Genomic DNA, 21,000 nt, shown 5'->3' on the forward strand with positions numbered 1-21,000 from the left:
ACGAACATGACATGCGCACGCGCAGTGGCCACTTCTGGTCCGCGACATATTGGGGCAGCATAGAGGTACCCGGCCGCCCTTGCGGGACCGTTTTTCAGAACAGCACCGGCAGGAAAGAGCACCCTCCCCAGTCCTTAAAGTTATGCCCCCTACCTTCAAACTGGCAGTCTCCAGTTCCATGCACATCCCTAGAAAGGACCACCAAACCAGTTCGTACACATCCCTACTAGTCAGTATTGAACGAGATGGACCTGTGGTGCGGCTTCATACAGGGGTGTAGCCACCATTCAGCTGACGGGTTCAAAGAAGCCGGGCTGCCGCACCTCAGGGGCCACACCTCGTGTCCCAGACACGCCCCCCACGTCTGACATCAAGACGCCGGAAGCATGATTTAGCTGCCAAACGGGGCTGCGTGGCCCCATTTGGGAGCTAGATTGACTGGCGCTGTGTCAGCAGCATGGCAAGAGCAACTCTCCCTGTCCTTAAAAAGGCAGGGAGAGCCGCTCCTGGCCACATTACAACTGCAGCACTGGCTGGATTTAGCTCCCAAGTGGGGCCACGTGGCCCTGTCTGGGAGTTAGATTGGCCAGCGCTGCATTTGCAGTGCGGCCAGAGCGGCTCTCCCTGCCTGTAACAGGCAGGGTGAGTCGCTCCTGCTACACTGTGAATGCAGCACTGGGTGATCTAACTCCCAGACGGGGCCACGGGGCCCCACTTGGGAGCCAAACCACCCCCCCACACATCTTATGTCAGTCGCGGGGGTGTTGCTATGCTCCCTGTGTCTGACATCAGACACTGGGGGCGGAGCTAAGGAGGTTGCGGTGGCATGGAATTGGCCTTTTTCACAGCTGCTGCACATTGATTCAACACTTTCAATGAGCTGTCCACCACAACCCCAAGATCCCTCTCCTGGTCAGTCACTGACAGCTCAGTGACAATAGTAATTCCCAAAATCCTACTCCTTTGTATCAGAGACACAATAATGCCTGGCAAGTTTATCCACTTGCTTTGCTAAATGAATTTTTACATTCCTACCACCTAATGGTGCAACGGCGAAATGATTTGATTATCAAGCCAGAGGTTGCCAGTTTGAATCCCCACTAACACCTACATTGGGCAGCAGCGACATAAGATGCTGAAAGGTATCATCTCATACTGTGTGGGAGTTGGCTATAGCAAACCTCTCCTGTATTCTACCAAAGACAACCACAGGGCTCTGTGCTTGCCAGGAGTCAAAAACAACTCCACAGCACACTTTACCTAATCGTTATAGAACCAATTTGATAATACCACTAACGGTTGTTCATCTGATTCAACCTTGAGATAAAGGCCTACACACAATTCCTGATCAAAAACGGGGAATGAGAGTGTGTCAACTAGCCATGTCTCCCCAACCCACTGGCACCAAAGCACTGTAGCCACACCCTGGTGTCACTGGGTTCAACATTTGCCTGAGGAGGGGAGCACTGAACCCAGAGACTCTTTACCTTTACTGTCTCAGGCAGTAACTTATATCTCTCTCAGCAAAGTATTAGGGGTTACAACAGGACCACACATTTTCCTTTGTGATTTAGAGCATGGCTTGACAGCAAGAGAGCCCAATTCACCTTGTCCCTGTAAAGAAGAGAAACGTAGAGCAAATTTGCTCAATTTGATAAGCACAGTCGGATATCTCAAGCAACTTACCCTTTTTGTGTTCTCAAAGAACAGCTAGGGCTATCTTATACATGTTTACTTTTGAAAAATCAGACATTTGCTCAAGCTGCGAAAGACTTGCTCTCACAACACTAAGCAAGTACAATCAAGAGCAATATTCCTTCTAGAGTTTAATGCTTGGCAAAGCTGTATGAATGGGATGCAAAAAGAAATAAAGTAGTACATGAACCAGTGGTTAGTTCCATCGGGGCAAGGGGAGAGGGAACAAATACTCAATGTGATTTTTGATACCAGTGTTCCTTTTAACAGATTCCCAGATGTTGTTGACTACAACTCCCATGATCCTCAACCAAAAGCCATTGCAGCTAGGAATTTTGGGAGTTGTAGTCAACATCTGGGAATCCCTGTTAAAGGGAACACTGATCTACACCAGGGATTCTCAACGTTGGGTCCCCAGATGTTATTGGACTTCAGCTCCCATAATCCCTGACCAAAGGCCACTGGGGCTGGGGATTATGGGAGTTGAAGTCCAATAACATCTCGGGACCCAACGTTGAGAATTCCTGATCTACACCACCTCTAGAGATGGAAAATAGGTGATAACATTTCAATACGAGTTTTCAGTGTGTTGTCATGCTTTTAGCTTTCTGACCATCAGTCCTGCAGTGGCCAAGTTTGCAATAGTGTTTTAAAAACACAAACACGACTATAAAATTCCATTGATGTCAGAGGAATGGAAATGACAATTGGAAGAAATGTCCTCCAAGGATTACTCCATGGAAATAGAAAAAACTTTATTTATAATCAATGTTCAGATACACCAAAGTCAAAACGCAGAAAACCACCCACCCCGATAACATAACTCCATGGATATAGTACAGCACTGCAATTTTTCCCTAATCCTTTGGGGGTAGGGATAAAGTTGTGAGTACAAGAATGCAATTACCTTTTTCATCTCTAAAGTAAAGTGTTCCATTGAGGCGACCACAGAGCCCTGTGGTTGTCTTTGGCAGAATACAGAAGGGGTTTACCATTGCCATCTCCCACGTAGTATGAGATAATGCCTCTCTGCATCTTCCAATATCACTGCTGCCCAATATAGGTGTTTCCCATAGTCTGGTGAACATACCAGTGGAGATTTGAACCGGCAACCTCTGGTTTGCTAGTCAAATCATTTCCCCACTGCACTATTAGGTGGCTGGGGGATATATATTGCCAGAAATCACTGAGTATTCACCTCCTACTAACCTGGCAAAAAGGCACATTTTAATGTGGTGATTCTCTTTTATTTAGCAGGGGGAGAGTAACTGGCCCTATCCACCCCCAGCACAGTACCTCCAGTGACTGTTGCTGGTGTCTATCTTATGTTTATTTTTAGATTGTGAGCCCTTTGGGTACAGGGATCCATCTTATTTATTATTTCTCTGTGTAAACTGCCCTGAGTTATTTTTGGAGGGGCGGTATAGAAATCAAATAAAGGAAGGAAGGATAAGTATGAGGGCCTGTTAAATTTGTGGGCCTAGCTCATGGACTAATGTGGAGAAGAGATAAGTATGTTCTGTGCAGTGCTGAATATTTTTAGTGATCTTATACTGAAAAGAGGAACAAGGAAGATTTAATGAGAAAATAATTCAGAAGAGCTGAATGCCAATTAGCAAAATCATTCAAGTGAACTATAACTCTTTAACAATACTTAGCTTTATCAATGAAGCCTAAGAGAACAGAACATGTCAACATATAAAACTGGTATTATATCATAGCTAATAATATTAGGGAAGGAGAGCTCTAACATATGGATAACACCACAACAATTTAACTTAAAATAAAAGTCAAAGCAACACCACAGTTGTTAACACAGTAATAGTAGTTTAAGCTATTACCACACATGCAGTGAAGAGTCAAAATTCATACATAGCAAAAAGGCTATTTAGATGCATGAAAACTGGACTGTCTTGGGGAAACAAAGATTATGCATGCAACCTGAATGAGAAGTAATAATAGATACCACAGTCTGATTTTTATAATGAATTAAGACATTGCACCAAACACAGTTTGCATACATCATAGTTTAGGAGCGTGAACATGTTTGTGAAACTCTACCCTAGCCCAGCACTAGAAATGAAAGCTGAGTTACCAATACCTTTGAAAAATTCAGTAGTGACAAAATAGTTTTTAATATGTTATATTTCTAAGAATAATAAGAGAGTTCACATGGGGAAAATGTCTGAGTCATATCCAGATATCGAGAGAGTCTCCCAAGTAGACTGTGAACCATTTTGCTCCATAATAATCACCCAGATTTTTACTGCATTACAAACATTTTCAATATCTATATTCAGTTATTTTATGTTTATCGCCTCTTCAATCATATTCATTAAAGGATGCACAATCACAAGCAAATCCATTTGCTGTGATACCATTGCTCTCCGCATTCATTACAAATTACATAAGTCATCATTTGTTCATCTGGATTTGTATTTCGCACCCAACCAGGAAGGAAGAGAGCTCCCCTGGCAATCACAGTAATAGTGCAATTAAATTTCTCACAGCGTCTACATTTTATTTTGTTTGTATGTGTACCATTAATAGTTTGGGGAAGCTGATGTTCCAGAACAAATGATTGTGTGTATGAAGCCCTCAGCTGCTTCAGGTCATGGTGTGCCATTTCTATTGCAGACATAGCAGCAAATGTCTTTGGACTCAAAGCCCCTCTAAAAAGGCTCTGTTTCAAGTGAGAATTTTTAGGATTTTTCAAGTTAGAAATTTTGCTTCGGACACAGTTTTTGTATTTTCTATCATTTTTAGCATAAAGTGCAAAAATATGCTGTTCAATTTCTTCAGCTATTTTGTGATTCTTTTCATTTTCTTCATTGTTTGTTGAAGAGTCAATCAAAGCTTCATAAAGAAGTTTAGTGCATTTACACCTCACAGTTGCCATGTGATCTTGGTGTGGGCTTCTTTCACCAACAGGACAAGAATCGCTTAGTAGTGATGTTTGAATCATATTACATCCAGTATCTTTTGGATGGCATTCTGATGGAAGGCTACTACTGCAAATGGAAGTGTCTAATACTTCATGTTGATTCAGTTCTTCAGAAGAGTTTACCTTTTCCAGGGCCACCTGAAGGTGATCAGAACCTTCTTTTGCATCATCAGACAACACTGATTTAACTTGCATTGATTGATGGCAATGATTCTTGTAAAGTACTTTCCACTTTGACAGTAAATGTTTTGCCTTATTTTTCAGTACCACAGAGGGGCAGTTTTTGAGAATTCTGAACACAGCTTTGGCAACATCAGTCTCCTGGAGATGGTCTGCAGTCATATCAACAGTTTCAAAATATGCAAGGTGACTTCCAATATCATGGTAATTTTTTTCTGACAATAATTTTTCTACACAATCAGCTCTACTTGCAATCACCTTTTTGTTAGACATTTTAAATCCTGAAATGAAAATAGCAGAAATCATTTTTATACAGCAATTATGGCTTTAGTATGAAGCAGAGCAAAACATAATTCCAGTTTAGGTAATTCATCAGGCAACAAGGGTTTTTTTCAGAAATATTCTCTAAAATATTTGAACTATAATTGGTTTATTATTTGGTATTGTTTTGGTTTTTAAGAAGAGGTGCATAGCTATTGCAATGTTTGCATCTGTGTTAGTGCTTAATGCTACATCCTATGCACTAGGAAGTATATCCACTGAACTCATAGGAATTTACCCCTAAGTAAACATTGTATAGTTGTATAACTGTTCTGTGTAATATCATTTAATCACAAACAGAAGATATTATGATGACTATTTTAGCACAAGCCAAGCCTCCTGAAAAGTGGAATCACTCAATTCTTTGGAACAGAGTTGGAGAAGAAACTATAGATGTGATATGTGATTACAACAACAAAGGATGCTTCAGACCTTTTGATTCTGGGTATGCTCTATACACAAAGAATCCCAGTATTTCTAGCAAGTGTCAGTCTGCGCAGTCTGATTGAATTTGGAGATCAGTGCATGCAGAATTCTGAACTCCACCTACTGTTGTATAACAAACAGAATGACCATGAAGCTGCTTATTGTATAGCAAACAGAATGACCATGGAAGCTGACTTCCAAAGATCTTTGAAAAGTGAATGACTCTCAACAATTTTCAACAGAACTCAAAACTGGGTCCTGCCAGGTCAGAGGATTTTAAAAGGCTACAGCTCTTTGCTTATACTGTGTATTATTACTTGGCAAGGCTGTTACCAAATACAGAATGGGGTGTGTGCAAGCACACTCAAAAAAGCAAACTGTATTTGAGCCAGAGCCCAGCCCTATAATCTGCTGACAACTGCTCAGCTTTGTAAATTGTTAATTAAAGAACAAACTAGTGCCTTTGAAGATGTGCTGAACACCTTCCTCACAACTCAATGGGCAGCATTTCAGTTAGTAAGCTATAACTTAATGTTAGCCATGACTAATTGTAAGTCCCATTAATGCAATGGGAGTTCATCTGAATACTGCTCAATACCCATCACTTTCACACATTGTAGAAGCCTTCCACATAAAGGGGCGTGAATTCTACATTGACTTGATTCCTTAGTGTAGATAGCCACTTTCTTCCTGAGGAGTATAGTAAGGTGCGCCGTCACGTCAACTTCTGGCGACCACAGAGCTTTCTTTGGTAGAATACAGGAGGTTGTCTTTGGTAGAATACAGGAGGGGTTTCACCACTGCCATCTCCCGTGCAGTATGAGATGATGCCTTTCAGCATCTTTCTATATTGCTGCTGCCTGATATAGCCTGGGAAACATACCAGCAGGGATTTGAACAGGTAACCTCTGGCTTGCTAGTCAAGTCATTTCAAGTCATTAAAGGAGAGGAGAGTGGATTTTGTGGTATCAAGCATGACTTGTCCCCTTAGGTAAGCAGGGTCCACCCTGGTTGCATATGAATGGGAGACCTGATGTAGGAGCACTGTAAGATGTTCCACTTAGGGGATCAAACTGCTCTGCATCTCCAAGACAGGGCTGAGAGACATTCCTGCCTGCAACCTTGGAGAAGGTGCTGCCAGTCTGTGTAGACAATACTGAGCTAGATGGACTTATGGTCTGACTCAGTATATGACAGCTTCCTATGTTCCCTGCTGTGCCATTTGGTGGTACCTAAAACCAGTCCTTTTACATCTGCCTAAAAAAGGCAACTCAACAGGTGTAACTCGCTCCATTGCCATAATGGAAAAAGCCACAGGCTCGCAGAAGTTGACATTTTGCTTCCAAACATCGGCTTGACAAGGCCACAAGAGCCGGCCATGGGGGGAGAGAAGGCGAGTAACCCTGCCCTTACAGCTGACGGAAGTATCTTGGGGGCAAGGAAAGAAAACACGAACTGCTTCTATCACAGGGGAGGCTGCTGGCTGTTAAAGGCCGGGGCAGAGGGGAAGAGAACAGCAGAACAACTATTAAGTTCTTGCGGCCAGGCGCCCCCATCTTAATCCCACCCAAGGCCTACTGGCGAAGGCAGCACTCCCGTTTTCCTCACCTCGTCCGAGCAGAGCCACTGAAGACCCGCTCTCGGTTTTCTAGTTCTTCTCCATTCCAGGACCGGTCCTGTTCCTTCCTCCGTAAGAGATTAGTTGGGCACGTGCGCGCTCCCGCTTTTGGCAGACGACGAACGTGAAAAAGAGTTATCAAAGCGTGCGCGCCGCTGCTTCTCCTCCAGTCCCCGCCCGCGGGCCCCGAGGCTGGGAGGCAATCTTTGCTCGCTGTCGTATTATTCTGCGCTCTCCCCGGGGCGGCTGCTTAGGTGAAAAGAGTGCGTGGTTGAGGCCGCTGGTGGTTCGCAATCGTTTCGGCTCAGGATTATGACGAACGACGCTTATTGAGGCAGGGGAGCTCCCCGAGGAGAAAAAGCAAAGTCCGAGTAGCATTTATAATTGGCTTTAGTTTGAAACGCAAAGCCTACGTTCCTCCGGGCGGAGTAAGCACTTCGTTCCAGACTCAGGATAACTCTGGCTCCTCCCCATTGCCTCTTGATGCCGTTCTGCACACACGTTATTTCCTTTCTCCCAAGACCTCTTGCGGGGCGGGGGCTAGGGCAGGATTGTCCGCCCCCCCTAAATTTTTGTGTGTGCCCCCCTACAGGTTTTTTCTTACAAACAAATAATGTTTAAGTGCTATATGGTGATGAGAGTGAGAGCAGCTAACGTAGTATAACCTGGCTCTCTGTCCTATTTCTTTTTGGCACCCCACCCCGACCTCCACTAAGCTGCTCGGCTGGCTAGGGGTCTGCTCCCTTCCAAACTGGGGATCACTATGGGGCCGGGGCGTAACAAAGCTGGAGTGGGCCCAGAGATTTAAAATCGTCCCCTCGTTGATACACACACACACTTCACAATATATAGTGCACTCACACTCACATCCCCATTATGCCAGCTTCTCTAGAAAACTCCACTCCCTCGCTTTAACCCCGTCCCTCCACCCTCCCATGGGGAAGAGCGCTCCCGGCTCAGAGTTGCTTCTGCAGACAAGGACTTTGCTGCATGCATGCAGCCTTTGCTCTGAACTAGGGGTTGGCTTTTCCATGGCACCGAAGCTCTGCGGGTGTTGGGGAGTCATGTGACTTGCTTCTGGGGGGCCCCTCGAGGCGTGGGGCCCCCCAGGCAGCCACCTCCCCTTGCCTAATGGTAGTTACGCCCCTGTATGGGGCTGATCTAGTTGGAGGCAGAAGGCTGCTGCGACTGGCAGGAGCTGCGTCTTGCCAGTGACAGCAATGTGGAGATTTCCCACTTCAGCTGGCCACGAGTTTGTTGGAAATTCTCTGTGGTGAGAGAATTCCTTTTTCATTATAGCAGAGTGCACAGAGGCACAACACAGTGGATTTAGTTAGGCATGCGTGTATGCTGAGAGTAAAGCAACTTGGAGCCAGTTCATAGTTTCAAATCAATATATAAAGCATTTATTAAGGAACTCCATTCTAGATAGGAAAGTGAGGAGTTAAGATCTCTAATCTATCTATCTAGCTGGATGCAGATGGATTCTGCATCTTTTCTGCACACATGGTGCAGGGAGAGAGGCTTGCCATGTTGCAAGGTAGAAGGATAGGAAGGGAAGAGAGGAAGGAAGTTAATCCCTGAGATTAGCAATCTACATATGCAAAGGGATAGTGTCAGAGCAGTGGAAAAGGGGTGACCAATGTCTTGACCCTCTACCCCTCTGACTCACTAGTCTGTCCTCCACTGTCTGAGACAAGAGACAGCACAAAGTCCTTTAACTTCCAACAGAGTTCACGTCCTGTGTGTTGCAGCGGCTGCCCTGCAACTTGACTGGGCAGCCGGATGCACTCTGCTAGGCAAACCAGGGTGTAGATTGGGGCTGGCTGTGGCAGGCATGAGCTGCAACAGAGGCACAGATATTTCTCACACATTGCCGCCAGCCTGGACTGTGGCTCCCACCGATTGTAGCGGTTGGCCTCCATCTAGGCTGGGCCCTGCAGCGTGCTCAGCTTGGCAAAGTGAGTCAGAGGGTGGCTGCTGCTGTGGTCAGTGGGAGTCACACACACTGGCCAGTGCTGGCTGAAGGAGCCCCATATCCCCTTGTCACCACTAACCTCTGACCAGGTCCTGGCACCCCACTCCCATTTTGTTCTGAGCCCCGCTGGTCCCTAAGCATGGCCCTGACTAAGGCTGCCATCCTACACGCACATACTTGACAGTAGGAATGTATAGGCTGATAGTAATATATTAGTATATTATTAATATATTACTACCTGCTATAGTAATATATTAGACTTGTTCATACAACCACCAGCATGATAGGAGAAGCATCCAGCCTGAGTAGGAGAGGCAGGCACGCTCCTGATTTTCGGCCGTGTGCTCGCAAACATTAAGGTAGGAGGAAGGGAGAATGATTGTATGTGAGGTGACAGCTGGGTGGAGCAACTTTGTTCACCGTCAGTACAATGCTAGGAGCATAATGAAGACCTGTCCGACCCAACTCCCACCTCTCACATGATCACTCTCCCCTACTCCTGCCTTGATGTTTCGGTTCTCAGGAGTGTGCATGGCAATCCTGCCCTGGCTGGGCACTCCTCTGACCCTGTTTAGGGTTGTGTGAACAAGCCTACTCGGTCTTTTCTACCTCCTTGAGTGAGTGAGTGAGTGAGTGCCATCAAGTCGGTGTCGACTCTTAGCGACCACATAGGTAGATTCCCTCCAGGATGATCTGTCTTCAACTTGGCCTTTAAGGTCTTTCAGTCATGCATTCATTGCTGTTATAATCAGTTCCATCCACCTTGCTGCTGGTAGTCCTCTTGTCTTTCCTTCAACTTTTCCCAGCATTATGGACTTCTCAAGAGATCTAGGTCTTTGCATAATGTGTCCAAAGTATGATAGTTTGAGCCTGGTCATTTGTGCCTCAAGTAAAAATTCTGAATTGATTTGTTCTGTGATCCATTTCTTGGTTTCCCTGGCTGTCTATGGTATCCTCAAAGTCTTCTCCAGCACCAAAGTTCAAAAGCGTCAATACTTTTTCTATCTTGCTTCTTAAAAGTACAGCTTTTGCATCCATAGAATGTCACAGGAAAAACCATTGTCCAAATGATTCTAATCTTTGTAGTTGTACACACATCACAGCATCTAAATATCATTTCCAAGGCAATCATGCAATCCTGCCTAGTGTGAATCTGCAACTGTGCTGGATCCTTTACTGTTGACAGTTGATCCTAAAAGGCAGAATCTATCCACCACTTCAATGTCTTTGTTATCAATTCTGAGGCTGGTTGCTGTGTCCATTGTCATTAGTTTAGTCTTCTTTACATTTAGTTATAGTCCCATTTTTTCACTGTGCTCCTTGACTTTCGTTACTAGTGCTTGCAGATCATCCACATTCTCAGCTTTCAGAGTGGTGTCATAAGCGTAGAGCAGGTTATTGATGTTTCTTCCTCCAATTTTAAAACCACGTTCATCTTATTCCAATCCAGCTTCTACCATGCTTGTTTTCTACCTTGCTTGTTATATCCCCCCCACCCCGGAATTTTTATTTATTAAGAACAGAATTGTACAAAGATATTTAACTTGTCAAAACAAAACAAAACAAAACCCTAGTTTAAAAATTAAATCAAGTGCTTCTTTTCTGAAAAGGCTTATTTTAAATATATAGTAGTAAAAATATATTACCCCTTTCCACCAATTCAAGATGGCTTACCATTGAGGTTGCTTTTACCACATATTAGTGATAAATACAATTTCCTATGATAAATTTACCTTATCAAAAGGATGCTGTGCTGTCACTAATGAAAATTAATTTACACTTTACACATATTCTTCTGTAGGCTGAATAACTGAGTCTCTGCTGCCCTCTGCTGCCATGTTGCATTTGAGATTCAGAACAGTTTGAGCTGAAAGTTCCATTGAAAACAAGTGGAACTTCAGGATGTTTTCTGTGTGGATTTAATATCTTGATGACACCGAATCACCAGTGATCTCTCTTCATTTAATTAGGACAAAATCTATCTATATCGGATGTTCCATAAGGAATGGGAATACACTTCTGGGGCATGTGTGGCAATGCTTTCATCTCCTTCTCCTCCAATCCAGATATTACATTAAAAACAGCATTTCAGATGAGTTATTTGCCCCGATGTGTTCCTTAATCTCCAATAATGATGCAACACACAATTGGTATTCTCATCCACATTTTGTTAATTTGAGGCCACAGATATGACTGTTGGTAAAATCCATGTGTCCGTGACTCAGGCATTACAGTAAAGGTGGTGTTTCATCAGATTGCAGATTATTCTTGCACCTGCAATTTCCACTTGTAATGTAACATTCAGATTGGTCCCCAAAGTCCCATTCATTCATTCTCACATGTGTCAGCAGTTGGCCTGTTTCCTACATATTCTGTCAAAACACAAATAGGGAAATGCAGAGCTAACATCAGGGTCACTCAGAGACTGGCTGAGGTCTCAGTTCTGCCATGGTCAGTCTTTGAAGCTGCAGTTATTTGGAGTGCTCTTTTCAAGACATCTGGTGATTACTATCTCCTCGTTCGCTATAATGAATGCCCCGTCCTCACTGTTATGTCCAGTAAAAAAAAGAGAGTGATGGCAATTGCCAGTACAGCTGCTGCCCTCCTGCCACCATGAAGAGACCCTGAAAAGGCACATGGCTGAGGACTCCCATGAACTCGGTGCTGGCACTAGGTAAATGTACAATCCATTCTTTATCTGTCTTTCCAGTTCACTTTGCAGACAAGGGGTATGTGCAGACTGCATGGTGGAAGTTATACTTTCAGACTGGTTTATTTTTTCAGGGTTCTTGTTTTGACCCCTTTCCCAGTTCCAGCAAAAGTGCAAACGAAGGATTATGCAGACTTCAGCCACAATTCACAATTCAGCCACAATCCTTAGGCACGTCACTTTAAGACAGTGACTTGCCTAAGACACCTAGTGAGTTGTGGCTGAAGTGATATTCAAACTTCCCTGTTCACAGCATACCCCCATCCCCACCCCTTCTCTCTCACGCATACACAGCTTCAGTGAAAAGGTAACTGCAATTAAAAGATTGGTATGTGTTGTAGTCATAGGTAATGTTTTATACAGAATAAAATAGACCAGTTCTATTATAAAATAAGCTAAAGCAGTTTCAAGAAATGTACACATTGTAACCCAAAAGACAAGGCAAATTACTTATCAATGGGAGAATTACTCTAGATGATGATGATGATTGATGATTGATGATGATGATGATGATTAATTCGATTTCTATACCGCCCTTCCAAAAATGGCTCAGGGCAGTTGACACAAAGAAATAATACATAAATAAGATGGATCCCTCTCTCCAAAGCACTCACAATCTAAAAAGAAACATAAGACAGACACCAGCAACAGTCACTGGAGGTACTGTGCTGGCGTGGATAGATGTAGCAATAGTATGAGTTACATGGTTGTGGATCAACCACATGAGGGTGGCATTGGGTCTGTCAAGCAACTGAAAGAGTAGAAACAAGGATGATTGTTTTAAGTGGGACAAGCACTTAAAATACACATTCTTTGTGAAGAACATGATGACAGGATGTATTTGTGATTTATGGTATATTGTCCATACTATTCAATATAATTATCCAGACAACACAATGTCTGGTTCTCTATAGTTCTATTCAGACATTATGTTGTATGCGTGTATGGATGACTGTACACTCATACATGTTGTATGAATGGTTCTTTTTTTGATTAAGTGCCATCAAGTTGGTGTCGACTCTTCTCCAGGATGATCTCTCTTCAACTTGGCCTTGAAGGTCTCTCATTCGTGCATTCATTGCTGTTGTAATTGAGTCCATCCACCTTGATGCTGGTCGTCCTCTTCTCTTTCTCTCAACTTTCCCCAACATTATGGACTAGGGGTGTGCACAGAACCATGGCGGAGAGGCACAAAGGTGGTGGGCGTCTATCTTTAAAAGTGGGGGAGGATGCACTTACCCCTCCCATTGCTTTCCCCCCCTTCTGTGCCCCTGTTTTACGGATATGACCATAAGGCATATGACCACAGGCACGTCTGTGACTTCTGGTCATATCCAGAAGACGGTGGCAATGGGGCAGCAGGGAAGTACGCTGCCACCCTGATGAGCTTTGTAAAACAGGGGCACAGAAGGGGAGAAAGCAATGGGAGGGGTAAGTGCACCCTCCCCTACTCTTACAGATATACCCCCGCGGCCTTCAAACTGGTGGAACCTTCGGTTCTTCGCATTGGTTCAGTGCACATCCCTATTATGGACTTCTCAAGGGAGCTGAATCTTCACATAATGTGTCCTAAGTATGATAGTTTGAGCCTGGTCATTTGTGACTCGAGTGAAAATTCTGAATTGATTTGTTCTATGATCCATTTATTTGTTTTCCTGGCTGTCCGTGGTATCCTCAAAAGTCTTCTCCAGCACCAACACCTTTTCTATCTTGCTTCTTCAAAGTTCAGCCTTTACACCCATAGAGTGTCATGGGAAAAATACCTCCATTCATTTAAAAAATGAAACTGGGTACAGGCCCCTGAAATGCATGGTACAGCTACTGACTGTACCTATGTTTAACATAGCATGTGCATATCTGTATATAGATATGTACCTGTGTGACTGTATGACTGTATGACTGTATGACTGTTCAACATAATGCCTGAACTGGACTTTTGAATTCCTGAATTTCATGTGCCCTTACCTATACCTGTGGAAGTTGGAGGTAACCTTCTGTTATGGGTTGAAATAAAGTATGGCTCTTTCCTGGATACATTCAATGTTGAACCTTCTATCCAATCATTGCACTCCAGTCCTGAAGAGCAATGTGCTTGAAAATGAAATGTTTTTAGCTGATTATGCTCTCCTTCAATAAAAAGCCTGGATCGTATTTGACTTGCATAATTTCTTTGCCAAAAGGGTGAAATATACTCCAGAAAAACAATATCTTCCTTAATCAGCTTCAACTGCAGAAAATAATTAATCTCAAACAGTTGGCATAGCAGCTTGTTAGTATAAATGTATCAGTTTGATCAGAGTGGAAATAAAGAGGGAGAGACACTGTATCCAGAAAACAAAACTAGGTGTGGAAAGTATTGAAGCAGCCAGCGCAGGGAGCATTACACAGATTCCTCCCCTCCCCAATTGATTTTGAAGACCTACCTATCAAAATATCCTTGGAGCCTGTAGTCTCCATTGACCAATATTTATGTACATTAATCTCTCCCTGGAAGAGGACACAGAAAAAGAGGATACTATTTCTTGGCATCATTATCCCAAATCTAGCAGACACTGGCCAGATGAAACATCTGTTTATCTCCGAGTCAGGAGGAAAATAAATCACGAAGAGAAGAGTACAATGATTAGTTGCCATCATCTCACTCGTGAGTTCTAACTTCCTCTCTACTAGCAATAGTACAGCAAACATGCCATTCTTAACCATAGTTACATTCTATACAAACTTGATATTTATTTCTATCTTACCCAAAGATTAAAACCTTTGTTAATGAACTCAAACATAAGTTATACAAACTAAGCTGAATGGTACAAATGGCACCACCTACCAAGGGCAGGATTTGAGCTTCCTTCACAGAGCAGAAGGTGGTTCTTCCTCATACCTGAAGCCAAGGAGAGAAATCATTGAAGCTCTTCTCATGATCGGGTTTGCCCGACCCCCCACAGACAAGTACTCACCTGTTGCCAGGTGGATCTGCTGCCCAGATGACTGTCTGGTGACTTGGCTGCGGCTCTCCTGCGCCTCAACCGGCAGCTCCAGAGATTGGATGCTGGGAAGCGCTGCCAAGGGGCACCCCATCCCCTGGAGCCCCAGTAATGCATCGCACAATGCATGGTGCATTTCTGGAGTTCCCCCTCCCTCCCTCCCCGAGTGTGTCTACCGTGGCTGCAAGCAGCTGCAGCTGACACATGATTTTAAAAAATGAGGTTAATGGAGTGCTCACTCCGTTCACCTGTTTTAAGGTGGTGACTTGTTAGGCGGGCTTGCTGCTGTGGAGCTACAGGGCTCACCTTCGAGCCTGGTGGTTCTCATGCACAAGCAAAACTGGGCTGGACCCCCTTAGCCTGGTTTTGCTCACTCATGAGAATAGCCTCATTAAGTACAAGCAGCAATGCAGAAGTGTTGATTATGACTGGTTTCCTATAACCCTGGTTAGGAAGGAACTTGAGCAGATCTTGAAGGAAGAAGAGGCAACAAGCTTTGTATTTTTCTCCTAAAGAAGACACCAAGCAAGGAAATACAGCAAAGAAGGAAATAAACGAACAAAACAAAGGGGAAAGGACAAGCTATGTTTGTTAGGGCTAGTATTTTCTAGGGTTTGATTTCTGGCTGGCTGGAAGTGTTGTTATGGTTTTTTTTGACAGAGCAGTATATTTATTTTAGAAAAAAATGTGAACAATAGCTAGACAAACATTTTTGGCAGAAAAATTGTTCCAGACTAATGACTTCTGGAAGCTGCTTCACTACCTTTCACCCAGGTACACTGGTGGTTGTTGCAGTGAAGGAGAGGCACTCATCAGGTGACTGGCTAGGGCTTCCTGGCATGCCTTACTCTGCATACCTCAGTGTTTGGAACATTCACCTAATCTTCCCACTTTATTTACAACAGTCAAGGCTAACTCCAGGAACTGGCATGGTGGGGCACCTGTCAAGGCCCATAGCTAAGCATGGGGCCCTGATTGAAGGAAACTTTAACCCCTGCTGTGGCCCCCTTTTGCTACCTGCTCACTCATCCTTTCTTTCTGCATCAGAGGAGAGAGTTAGGGATGGAAAAACCATTGAGGAGGAAGAGCTGCCATTACTCATTCACCTGTCAAGTCTTTCCTGAGAAGCAAGCAAGCAAAGATGGTGAGAAGGTGCAATGGTAGGAACAATGGCAGCAAGGAGAGAGGAAGCCCACACTGACTGGAGGGGGCCCACTGAGGGTGGCTTGTCTGAGGGCCCTTCAAAATTGAGTCAGCACTGACCACAGCAATAACATCAGCATACACATGGTTCTGTGCCAAGTGTGATAGTTCTTAATGTAATGAGAGACCACACATCCTTCTTCAGACATTGCTTCACAGTCCTGTAGAAGAATGTGGGGAATATGCATGTAGAGATGCACATATCAGGCAGTATAGAAATATGATAAACAAACAAACAGCATTTTCTTTAAAAGGAATTTTATGTAAAATAAAGGACATGTATTGCCAAAGAACTAGACAAATATTGTCACATCTAGATCCAGACCATGAGTACAGTAGAGCTACACGTACAACAAAGTTTAGTATATTTTATATACAAATGTGTTATTTAACACATTTTAGACAGATCAGTTTTTCTGTCTGCAGTGAAGTTCAAGATGCTGTTTCCAGATTTACATTTGATTTACATTTTGTCTGTCACAGTGTTACTAAATTCTGAATTACTATAGCAAATAACATAACAATGAAAATAATAGGCTCAGGTATCAAATGTCAAGTGATCTTCAGGGCACAGGCCTGAAAACAGTACCACAGCGTCCACTCCAATTTCTCCAGATTTACCTTTCCCACGTTCTGCCTCAAAAGTAATCTGATATAATGAAAAAAGATATATATTAATGAAGTGGTACCAACTCTGAATGCCTCTCTACAATTTAACAGCTATAAAACACACCTTGCTCTCACTGACTCACATACATTTGCCTTCTCCTCCCCTGGTCAGTTCCTCTCTCTATCTCCAAGACAGTCCCTGGCAGAAAGAGGAGCATGCGGATGGCCCCCCTGAGAATCCTTCCTGCCTTCCCACCCTCTTTGGGCTCTGATTCTAACATCCTTCATAGCAAAGATACAACAACTTGAGCAGTTAAAATTCAAATACGATTTAAAGAAGATATTATCCTTAAAGCCTAGACACCACTGAGGCTATTCACACGGACTGCAAAAATTGGGCTAAGAGAGCCTAGCCCGATTTTTGTATTCCGTGTGAATCACCGGGCTCGACTGTGAGCCCAGTGGTTCCTGAGCGGGTAACCAGCTCAAGTAACCCGCCTCTTAAACCGAGTTTGCAGAGCGAGCACCCTGCAAATCCGGTGTTTTGGATCATGAGTAGCCATGGTGCGGCTCCGCGCTGCGGCTACTCATGAGGAGACCCCAGACCGGGAGGCTTAAAAGCAGCCTCCCGGCTCGGGGTTCTCTCCAGTATGCCCTGTGCGCTTAGCCCGCTCTCCCTGCAAACCCTATGGAGGCGGGTCTCTGTGATCGTGAGACCCGCCTCACTGTGTTCCAACAAGATTCATAGTGGAAGAACATTATCTTGCATCAGACTAACAGAAAATTATAACAGCATAATATTGGATCAGGCCAGTGGTTCATTTAGTCTAGCATCCTGCTTCTCACAGGAACCAATCATATGCTTTTGAAGCCCACAGCAGGAAATGAAGATAACAGCCCTCTCCTGCTATTGTTTTCAGCAACTGGTATTCAGCAGTATACTGCCTCTGAACATGGAGGCTTCATATAGCCACATAATTATGGTCATGATGCATCAGAATGAAATGCAGCTGTACTTAATTACAGTAATTACAGTTCATTTTCAGCCTTAAACTTACGTTCATAGTTGTTTCACCTCCCATGTGCACTTCCATTTGTCCCGTCCTCCACTGGTCATCATCTCCCAGGCTCTGTTCCCAGGAAGGACTACTGCTGCTGTTGCCCAAGATTACTCGTAGTTTACCCACCCTGTCTCCTGCAAGCCGGTAACTAAAAATCAAACAATAGATGTTCTTTGGCTTGAGGTCATTGAGAAGAAGATTCAAACGACCAACATCTTTCTTGTGCCCCATGAAGGCTGGAACGGCCATATAATATTCATCACCTAGATAGGGGATATAGGGATTCAGAAGGGGAGAAACAGGATGTCAATTTTTTTTTTTCATCCTGAATGTGATAGTTACTTACTATTCTATAACACATTTCAGTGTGCAAATTGTATCCAGGTTTTTATTCATTCCTTCAATTACCCTGTGAGATAGGCTTTTAATAGATCCTTTTTTGAGGAGAAACTCAAGAAGTCAATTCTCACCCAAGGCGATTGCAGTGGGTGAGGTAGGTATTCCATGTTCATTCATCCGCATTTTAAAGAGAATGGTCAAATATGCACCCTCATTACATACAGTTGTTTTACATGATACATTCTAGAGCAGTGTTTCTCAACCTTTTTGGAATCAAGGACCGCTAAATTCGTCATGCAGAGTTTCAAGGATCGCTACATTTTGTGTGTGCAGTTTCTAGTCCCAGACCAGCAGTTAGCAAAGGGCTGTCAAGTTTATCTATTAGTATAGGCGTTCAGAGGTGTTCACCACTCAAATGTCCTGATGGGCCAAAACTGACCGTGACTTGGCTCATGGGGGCCGAGGTCAATTTTTAGGGTGCTGATTATTAAAATAACACTTAATCAATCAATTAAATCAAAGTGAAATTAATGAAAATGAATTTAATCAATATTTAACTTTTGAAGTTCTGGCTCAAAAGGGGGAGGGAGGAAAGGATGAGACATCATGGCTCCCTGGCACCTGAGATTTGTCCAGTCCAGATTTAACATTACCATATTTTAAAAATAGGTTGCAACCTTACACTCCATTCTTCCAATTCTGTCTTTTCTTACTCCTCATCTATCTATTTTGCATATAAACATGCAGGCAGGAACTTGTGTCAAGTTCCTGTATGCATAATATCTTGCTTCTTAAATGCATAAAAATAGTAATTTAATATTGCTTTTAAAATAGTACTCTCTCTTACATACACAGTACTCCCCCTCCAGCTTTCCTCCTCTCTTCATTTGGTAATCACTGCCCTTGCTCTCCTTAGCAAATGGGACAATGCATGTTTGCTACCATAAAACCAGCTTATCAACTTAATTGATAGGAAGCTTAAAACATGACATCTCATATCATACTGGAAGTCTGTAACCAAACATCATCCAAAAAACCTCCAAGCTGTACACTCAGAACTAAAACACTCATTACCTTGAAAAGGTAATGTTATGGTAATGAACTTTACACATTAATATGGCATCCACATTAGGAAAGTAAACCACAGGGAATGGGGTGGGAGATTTAACCCTTCATACCACACATTCATATATATCCAGGTTTTTACAACTGATGATTTTTAGGCAGAGGTTTAAGGGGGGGGGGAGTACTATGTACTCACACACGAGTGGGAAGACTTTTAGTGGGTCTCTTCTTCATCCTTCTTTCCCTCCTTCTCTCTCCTCTATTCACCATTTCATACCTTGCTACACCCAGCCCCCACTCCATCCCCTTTCTCGTGATCTCTTTTTTCCACTGGTTTTCTCAGTTCACACACATTGCACTAGTTCTCTCTCCTGCCTGCATGTTTGCTTTTTAAAATCCCAGTTTATGTTAGCTCATCCCCTTTTTGGTAAGTCAGTAGCTCACCCTAGCCACCCCTTTCTTCATCTCCCTCATCCCCCCCCCCCACATTTTATTTCTCAGTTCACACAAATTGTACTTGTTCTCTCCTGTATGCTTGCTTTTAAAAATCCCATTTTATTTGATCTTCATCCCCTTTTGTTGAATCAGTACATGATCAGCCCGCCCCTCACCCCCACCCCTTTCATTCTTATCTTTCCCTTCTTTTTTCATTTGATCAGCACTGTTGCTTACTTTTGTTTGTTTTCTTATCTTTTGCCTGCCTGCCTTCCTCTGTTCCTCCTCTGTAGTAGTTCAGAACAGAGTTTATGCATGCAGAAGTTCAGAACAGAGTTTATGCATGCAGCACTCCAGCCAAGCCAAGCACTCCCTCTCACTCGCCCTGCTACCTGCCTTGTGTGTGTTTCACCGGCTGCATACCAGTGACGTCACTCGCTCTCGCTATCTCCTCTCATCAAAGAGACTGGAGAGATTAGGCGGGAGTGAGAAAAGGCTGTCTGGGACTCCGGAGGAAGACAGAGCCCTGCAGCGAAGGCTGCCTGGTTAAAGATTAGCTCCAGGGAGCTAATCTCCAGGGTATTAAAGGACTGGCATGCTTGAAAAGGAGGGGGTGTTAAAGGACTTGCACGGACCGGCACTCAACCCCCTGGGGACCGGCAGCGGTCTGGGGTCCGGCGGTTGAGAAACTGTGTTCTAGACGGAGAAGAGGTAGGTGTTGGATTTTGTTGTTGTTTTGTGCTTCCTCGTGTAAAAAAAAAATTAATCTGCTACTACTTCTACAAATATTTATATACCGCTTTTCAACAAAAGTTTTTACAACGGTTTACACAGAAAAATAAATGGTTTATATGAACTCTGGAATGTTATGTGGTTGGAGAATTATCTAAACAGTTTAATAGGGTAAAAGGGCATTCAAAACAGATTAAGCCAAGCAGAAAAAACATTTAGACACGTTTTATAGTTTTCAGCTTTTCTGTCTTTCCTTGTTATCAGACTTAAAAAATTGTATGTGATATCAACCATTTACCATTAAAAATATATATAACCGCACATTAAAACACTAAGCCACAATAATGAAACTTTGATTTTTAAAAAATTCAAGATTTAAGGAAGGCCTTAAACTTTCTATTGCCTCTTCTGTAAACACAGAACAAATGTTTCTTCAGCACCATGCTCAAAGAGTGTCTGCACCATGCTCAAAGGGTACACTGACATTTATTCTTTTTATAGCTGTATAGAAAATGAGCATGGAAGAGAGAAATGGTGCCTTAATTCCTCATATGCCCATCACCTGCAGTCTCAAGTGGGACAGTTTGAAATTCTACATCTTCAGTCTGCCACCTCTTTCTGGGTAATGTGTAATTCAGCTCTTAGTATGCATATCAGGTCCATACATATGATATTTTACATAAAAGCCTGGTCCCTGGCTTCA

The 21,000-nt window shown here is 43.4% G+C and overlaps 2 protein-coding genes across 6 annotated transcripts in view; both read right to left on the minus strand.

Annotated features, from left to right (window-relative positions):
- Positions 1-2,429: 2,429 nt before the first annotated feature.
- Positions 2,430-7,655, minus strand: TCEANC (transcription elongation factor A N-terminal and central domain containing). Its single transcript, XM_053313070.1, has 2 exons — positions 7,175-7,655; positions 2,430-5,100 (listed from the first exon to the last, which is right to left on the minus strand). The coding sequence occupies exon 2, from the start codon at positions 5,090-5,092 to the stop codon at positions 4,046-4,048; it is 1,047 nt and encodes a 348-aa protein (XP_053169045.1). The 5' UTR covers positions 5,093-5,100; positions 7,175-7,655; the 3' UTR covers positions 2,430-4,045.
- An 8,649-nt stretch (positions 7,656-16,304) lies between these two features.
- The window catches only part of EGFL6 (EGF like domain multiple 6), a 78,451-nt gene continuing 73,755 nt past the window's right edge, over positions 16,305-21,000 (minus strand). For all 5 annotated transcript variants that reach the window (XM_053310460.1, XM_053310458.1, XM_053310461.1 and 2 more), the window contains 2 exons: positions 17,724-17,989; positions 16,305-16,705 (listed from right to left, as the gene is read on the minus strand). In XM_053310460.1, the coding sequence (XP_053166435.1) occupies positions 16,595-16,705; positions 17,724-17,989 (377 nt within the window). In that variant the 3' untranslated portion in view covers positions 16,305-16,594. The remainder of the gene's footprint in view (positions 16,706-17,723; positions 17,990-21,000) is intronic.

The sequence above is a fragment of the Hemicordylus capensis genome, chromosome 3, assembly GCF_027244095.1.
Source record: "Hemicordylus capensis ecotype Gifberg chromosome 3, rHemCap1.1.pri, whole genome shotgun sequence".
NCBI lineage: Eukaryota > Metazoa > Chordata > Lepidosauria > Squamata > Cordylidae > Hemicordylus > Hemicordylus capensis.

Coding starts and splice junctions, on each gene's coding strand:
- TCEANC (XM_053313070.1), bottom strand. CDS start 5,092: ATGTCTAACAAAAAGGTGATTGCAAGTAGAGCTGATTGTGTAGAAAAA.